General features: G+C 46.6%; 1 protein-coding gene across 1 annotated transcript in view; it reads right to left on the reverse strand.

Annotated features, from left to right (window-relative positions):
* Positions 1-4,598: 4,598 nt before the first annotated feature.
* Ak2 (adenylate kinase 2) overlaps positions 4,599-7,166 on the reverse strand; it is a 28,830-nt gene continuing 26,262 nt past the window's right edge. Inside the window, exon 7 of the mRNA XM_008829214.3 lies at positions 4,599-5,598. Coding sequence (XP_008827436.1) covers positions 5,594-5,598 — 5 coding nt within the window. The 3' untranslated portion in view covers positions 4,599-5,593. The remainder of the gene's footprint in view (positions 5,599-7,166) is intronic.

A 7,166-nucleotide genomic window follows, 5' to 3' on the forward strand; every position in this document is an offset into this window, starting at 1 on the left:
AAGATTTTTTTTGTGTGTCTTTTTGAGACAGGGTCTCCCTGTAGTCCCAGCTGACCTGAACTCACTATGTAGACCAGGCTGGCCTTGAACTCACAGAGCTCTGCCTGCCTCTGCCTCCCGAGTGCTGGGATTAAAGGTGTGCGCCACCATGCCCGGCTTCAGCCAAGATTTTTAAAAAATATTTTACTTATTTTTATGTGTATGCGTGTATTGCCTGCATGTAGGTTAAGTGCACCCGTGTCGTGTAATGGCCGCGGAGGACAGAAGAGGCTGCAGATCCCCTGGACCTGGAGTTATGGACAGTTGTTAGCTGCCATGTGGGCGCTGGGATTTGAACCTGGGTCTTCTGAAAGAACAGTGTTCTTAACCGCTGAGCCATCTCTCCAGCCACACCAAGTTTTTTAAGTAAAAACAAGCACTTCCATTTCACGTATTCAAACTTGCTTGTGTCTGTCTGTGGCTCTTGTGTGTGCAGGCATATGCAGAAGTGTGGAGGTCAGAGCTCAATCTCGGGTGTTTCCAGGAGCCAATCACCAAGTTTTCTCAGACGTGTCTTACTGAGACCTGGGGCTCCCCCCAGGGGTCCACCTGTCTCCACCTCCACAGTGATGGGATTTAAAGGGTGTATCACTGAGCTCAACTTTTTATGTGGGACCTAGGGATTGAACTCAGGTTTTAAATATTATATTTTATGTGTATGAAGGTATTGCCTGCATGCAAGTGCACCTATGTCATGCAATACCCAGGGAATCAGAAGAGGGCACTGGATTCCACTGGAACTGGAATTATGGATGGTTGTTAGCTGCCATGTGGGTGCTGGGAATCAAACCTGGTTCCTCTGCAAGAGCAATCAGTGGGTTTTTTTTTTTTTTTTTTTTTTTTTTGTCTTCTTGAGACAGGGTCTCTCTATGTAGACCAGGCTGGCCTTGAACTCACAGGCATTTAGTGCTCTTAATTGCTGAGCCATCTCTCCAGCCCCTGGGTCCTCGTACTTTTACAGCAAGTTATCAACTGAGCTGTTTATGATTTATTATCAGTAAATGTTTAAAAATATATATATATATTTTGTCTTTTTGAGACAGGGTCTCCTTGTAGCCCCAGCTGTCCTGGAACTCACTATGTAGACCAGGCTGGCCTCAAACTCACAAAGATCAGCCTACCTCTGCCTCCCAAGTGCTGGGATTAAAGGCCTGCACCACCATGCCCAGCCAAACTATTTATTATTTTATGTGTATGTATGAGTCCTGCATACATGCAAGTGCACCCGTGTTGTGCAATGCCTTCAGGTCAGAAAAGGGTGTCAAGCTCCCCTGGAACCAGAGTTAGACAGCTGTCAGCCACCGTGTGGGTGCTGGGAATGGAACCCTGGTCCTCTGCAAGAGCAGCCAGTGTAGTGCTCTTAAATGCTGAGCCTTTTCTCCAGCCCCAAATGTTTTTAATTTTTACCTTTTGGTTTGCTTTTTTAAGGCAGTCTCATGTAGCCCAAGCTGGCTTCAAACTTGTTATGTAGCCAAGGATGACCTTGAATTCCTGATCTTCCTCCATCTCCCAAGTGCAGGGGTCCAAGGCATGTGCCACCATAACAGGCTGTTTTTCATCTGTATACCAATTCTATATACCTGTTACTTGAGGGTCACTAAAAATTTATCAGGTGAAAAGGAGTTGTTTGTAAACAACAAAAAAGTTTAAGATGCTCTGATCTAAGGAAATTTTAAAAAATTTATGCCAGACATGGTGGTATATGCCTTTAATCTCAGCACTCAGGAGGTAGAGGCAGGCAGATCTCTGAGTTCAAGGCCAGCTTGGCCTACATAGCGAGCTTCAGGCCAGCTGGGTGCTACAGGGAGACCCCGTCTCAAAAAGACCAAAAAAAATTTTTTTAATTGTGTGTGTGCACGTGGTGAGTGCAAGTGCCCACAGAGGCCAGAAGCATCAGAGTCCTCTGATTCTGGAATTACAGGTTTCAGGAGCCACCTGATTTGAGTGCTGGGAACCAAACTCAGGTCTTCTGGAAGGGCAGTATGTGTTCTTAGTGCCTCTCCAATGGAATTTTTTGTTGCTGAGCAACTTTAACAAAGAAGCACAATTCTATTTGCTTATAGGCCAGAGGGCTATCAGCATGGGAGTTAAGTCTGGCCCTGCCCTCTGATACTTTATCCATCCCCACCTGCTCTCTGCTGAGGCACCTTCAGCAGGAGTGGTAACTAGAAGAGGCCCTCAGTGAGGGAAGCTCAGCACACTGCCCTGGACGATGGCCAACGGCTACAGACTTTTGAGATGTCAGCAGCTGAACGCTCCCTCTGGATTTATGAGTAATGCAATGTAGTCTGCCACGCAGAGCTGCAGTCTGAGAGAGCCAGGACACATACTCTTCTCCTGCTACCCTCTCCAAAACCAGAGGTAGCAAAACTAACTTCTCTTTTCTCTCTGGCCTGGCTGGAATACAGGTTCAAGGACTTGTGCAAAGCCAGCACACTGAAGCTTCAGGTCAGAGTGGGAGAGCAGAAGTCCCTTCTATGGTGGCATGGCTGTCAAGCCTTTCTCTGATGTGAACACTCACATGCGTTCCTCTTCTCATTCACAGCCGGTACCTGTTTCGGAACCAGGAACGTCTCTTAGAACCTTCTGCCTCTTCACTGCAAAGTGTCAAGGCCCTGGTACAGTGGTGTAAGGTCAGGTATGCAGCCACAGCCTGGAGCGCAGGCTCTGCTCTTGCCATTCCTAGATGCATGAGCCTCTAGTGCCCAAAGGTAACATGGAGACAGTAGTAGCACTTACCTTTGCAGAACCTCCCACAGAGTAAGCATTCCACATGCATTAAGATACCAGGATGAGAAAACAGAGTTCTGCATACAATCTTAGAGCTCCAGGGTACCTAGGGGATCATAAGGTGAAAAATCCTCAGCTTGGTTCCGGATGCTCAGGAAGACATTTTCAGCAGTGTCTGCATTTTCTTTCTGAATTTCTTTAGCATTTACTGAGCACTTGCTGGCCATCCTGACCCACAGAAGTATCCTGCTCATCACAGAACTGAGCACACTGAGGGTAGGGCTCATTCCATTTTATGCATGGGAGACACGATGCCCAATGTCTCACCATGCAGTTGCTGTCAGATGTCTTCTGACTCACTGACTCATTTTCTGAGGAAAAACTGTCAGACCTCTTTTGACAGGAGCAACACTGCTCCGGGTCCTGCTGTGCTGTTGGCAGCATCTCCTAAGACACACACCCTGGGCCCTCAGAACTGGCAGTGACTTTGTCAAAATCAGCCTGGCAGTGAGTGTCCATGAACAAGAGCTCTTCCTCAAGAACCTTTCTTGCCTACACAGCTGCACAAGTCACTGAATCATTTCAACAAGGTCAAGGGGGCAAGCCTGTGTTGGAGACAGTATGTGTGAGTTCCAACTCTGCCTCTCTTGTGTGACCTGAAGAATGGTACTTCCTTGAATTCCTCACCTGTAAAACAGGGAGCCAGTTTCCACTGTGCAGGTGCTTAGTGAGGTGACATGAGTCAAGGGCATGAGGCCTTTGCATAGTACGGGGCATGTCAGCCCCCTAGAGTGGTACTGACTCTTACTCCATCCATTCTTGATTTGTAAGGCCCGAAGCAGCAAATAATTAACAGCTTAGTCTTTCCTCGGTTTATTCTTTGCGGCCATAATGTGGTCTGATAGACATTTCTTCCATATATATGACAATCAAGAAAAGAAAAACTTCAGACATCTAAACAGCCACAAATAATGCAAAGATTGGAGCAAATCGGTCATGCCGACACCTCAAAGCAACTCCACAGAGGTGGGACATGGAGGAGCTGATGGGAGGGGCTGGTCCGGCGAGCAGGATTTCAGGGTTTCCAGCCCTGGTCATTCTGGTTTGGGAACAGCAGCAATTTCTCAGAAATGTCACTGCCAAAGGCAGCTTTCCAGAAGCATGGGCTGCAGTACGGACCAATGATTTATACTCAGTTTGGCTGAGAAGAGGAATTTCAAATAGGACAAAGGATCAAGCAGAGGTGTCCAAAGCAGCAGCTAGAGTTAGCCAGAGACCTGGCTTAGGGTTAGAAGCACAGGCTTGCCAGGGCTGTGGACAACTGTCTATTCCTAATTAGCCAGCCTAGTAGGAAGCAGATATTTGTCTGTATATGTTCCAACCTAACGTTTACCCAGTGTCTGCTATGTGGTGGGCACCAAGCCAGGAGCTTCTTCTTATAAACTTCAGTGAATGCCAGTAAGTCCTAGAAGATGGCATCACAGGCTTTTTTCAGATGAGGCGATAGGAACAGAGTAGCTAACCACTGGGGATTGTCCTCAGCTCCAGATCCAAGTGGCATCATCCTCTACTGGATGAAGCTGCCTTGTCTCTGGGCTCCAGAAAAGCTGCACAGAGCTGAGGGATGCAGGAGTGCAGGCTCACCTTAGAGCGCACACTTATACCTCATGGCACGGTACTCACAGCCATGAAAAAGGGCTTTTAAGACAGGTCCAGAATTTTTTTTTCCTAGTCCAGAATCACTAAAAACAAAACAACACCCCCCCAAAACCCCCCAAAACAAAAAAACCAATCCCACACAAAAATACACAAAGCTGCCACAACAGGGATACAAATTTTTTGGCTTATTTTATTGACTTAGGGGCTAAACAAGGCAGCATTTGGTCAGTTAAGAAAGGCACATCATTGAAAAAAAATATATCACAGTGCTGTCGAGTGATCCCAGTCACAGGATTTGAGGATGGAAAGGACAATCTTTGGATGATATCACTTAAGATATTTTACTCCTCCCCACCACTGCTGGGCATTGAACCCAGGGCCCTGCAATCCTAGGCAAGCATGTGCCATTGAGCACCCTTAACCCTTGTTCATTTATTTTCAAAGGGTCCCTTCACACAGGATGGATGAAGAAGGCAAAGTTGCAGAACTGTGGTATGTGCTGGGTGGCTGCTGAGGCTTTGCCATCAGAGCAGGCGACTAGTAAATCAGTGGCAAATCACAGGGAGGGAGTGGACCTCTCTCTCCCCTTGCTCCAAACAACTCTAGTAAACTTGATTTGCTAAGCCACCACCCATATAAATATACTCCTGTCTCTTTCCTATGTGGAGACAATTTTTTTTACCTTATAGTGAGGGGAACCGCTGTCAGCAGTCAAACGCTCCCTCTTCCAGGCTACAGAGTACACAGGATCATAGTTTGATTTCCTGCATTCTTGGCCTGGTAACCTACAAGGTTCTTAGATAACAACTGAGGTCTCTTAGAGCCCTGGCTTTAAACATATTGTCACCAATTCAGAGTAAATGAAAACCCAATTGCTTAGAAATAATACTGCATCTCCCTCCCTATTTGTATCCATGCCCTCTTATCACAGGTTTTAAAAAAATTAATCTCCCTTGCTTAAATTTTAAAACTCCCATCTATGTATGTATATAAAAATCTCACTCACTACAACACTGCTGTTTTTCCAAATATTCCTCGAGCCCCCCCACCCTCCCTCTCCATCCTTCCTTCCCCTGACCACCCGTCCTTTCTGCCCAGCACCTAAGAGCAGGGATCACGCCGCGGGGAGATGAGCAGTGGTGCAGTCTCTCCTGGCCTTCTGTTACTAGGCTGAAATAGAGAGGAAACAAGAAAGAACAAAATGGGTTTTTAAAAACCAAGTAAATACCTGGAAGACTGGCATGCAACCAGATGCACTAAGCACTGGACATTTCTCTGCCAAGTAAAAGCTCTCATTCCTGCTGTGGTCACAACTCTGCAATTAAATGAAGCAAAAATACAACCCAACCACCTCTGAAGGGCATTTGGATCTCCTGTGATCTTTCAGTTCACACCCACAGCCTGAATGTCACATGCACTTGGTATATGTGCACATATGATTATACAATACATACATGTGGACAGAGGGTGAATGTTTGAGCAAAGATCACTTATATTCAATTAGCAACACTCAGAAGCCTATACTTTGAGGCCAAGCACCTGCAACTCTCCTCAATCAAGGGGAAGTCAATTCTAAGGTGCATGAGGCCACTCTCACCCAGTAGGCCACATTTCTGCAGGCACAGCTGATAGTTTTGCTTTCACTCTTCTTCCTTGCCCATTCCCAGCAGTCATGTGCTTTCCAGAAATACACAAAGCCCGTCTAGGCTTCTGGTAAGAGTATGCAGAATTAGTTTAAAGCCCAGGAAACAAGGCAGGGCAGAGGCAGCAGACACTCACTTGGAAGCAAAAAGAGAAGCAAGAAGGCCACATACCCACGCCGTTTCCCCATGGACAGAGGACAAGCCCTCGCCGGCAGTCTCACAGACAGCAGGAGAGCTCGCCAGATGGAGACCAGGCACTTTAGTCAGTGGGAGGCTATGCTGAGGCAGGCAGCATTATGTACTGGCCATGTCACTGACTTTCTAATGGCTTTTCCAGAGGCTGCAGGTTTTGAGGTCTCTTCACAGCAGCTTATTAATTTTTCTGTTTGTCACAAATCAACCAGAGACCAAAACACAGCAAGGACCATAAGAAATGCTGAACAGTGAGAGCTAAGATTACAGATAAAAGCTTCTTACTGTCATAGGTGATCTTGTTTTGTGGCAATCTTTCCTTTTTTTGTCTTTTTGAGACAGGGTCTCCCTGTAGCCCTAGCTGTCCTGGAACTCACTATGTAGACCAGGCTGGCCTTGAACTCACAAAGATCCGCCTGCCTCTGCCTCCCAAGTGCTGGGATTGAAGGTGTGCGCCACCATACCGGGCAATCTTTCCTTTTCTTAAAAAATATATTTTATGGGGGTTGGAGAGATAGCTCAGCAGTTAAGAATACTGGCTGTTCTTGCAGAAGACACAGGTTAGAATCCCAGCACCCACATGGCATATAACAACTGTCTGTAACTCCAGTTCCAGGGGATTCGAGAGCCTCTTCTGTCCTCTGCGGGCATTGCACAACATGGGTGCACCTACCTACATGCAGGCAATACATACATACACATAAAATAAAAATATTATAAATAAAATATTAAATAAATAAATAAATATATTTTATGGGCCAGGTGTGGTGGCGCACGCCTTTAGTCCCAGCACTTGGGAGGTAGAGGCAAGCAAGCGGATCTTTGTGGATTTGAGGCCAGCCTGGTCTACATAGCGAGTTCCAGACCAGTTAGGGCTACAGGAAGACCCCTATGCTTTGCTGC

The sequence above is a fragment of the Nannospalax galili genome, unplaced genomic scaffold, assembly GCF_000622305.1.
Source record: "Nannospalax galili isolate Female #2095 unplaced genomic scaffold, S.galili_v1.0 scaffold473, whole genome shotgun sequence".
NCBI lineage: Eukaryota > Metazoa > Chordata > Mammalia > Rodentia > Spalacidae > Nannospalax > Nannospalax galili.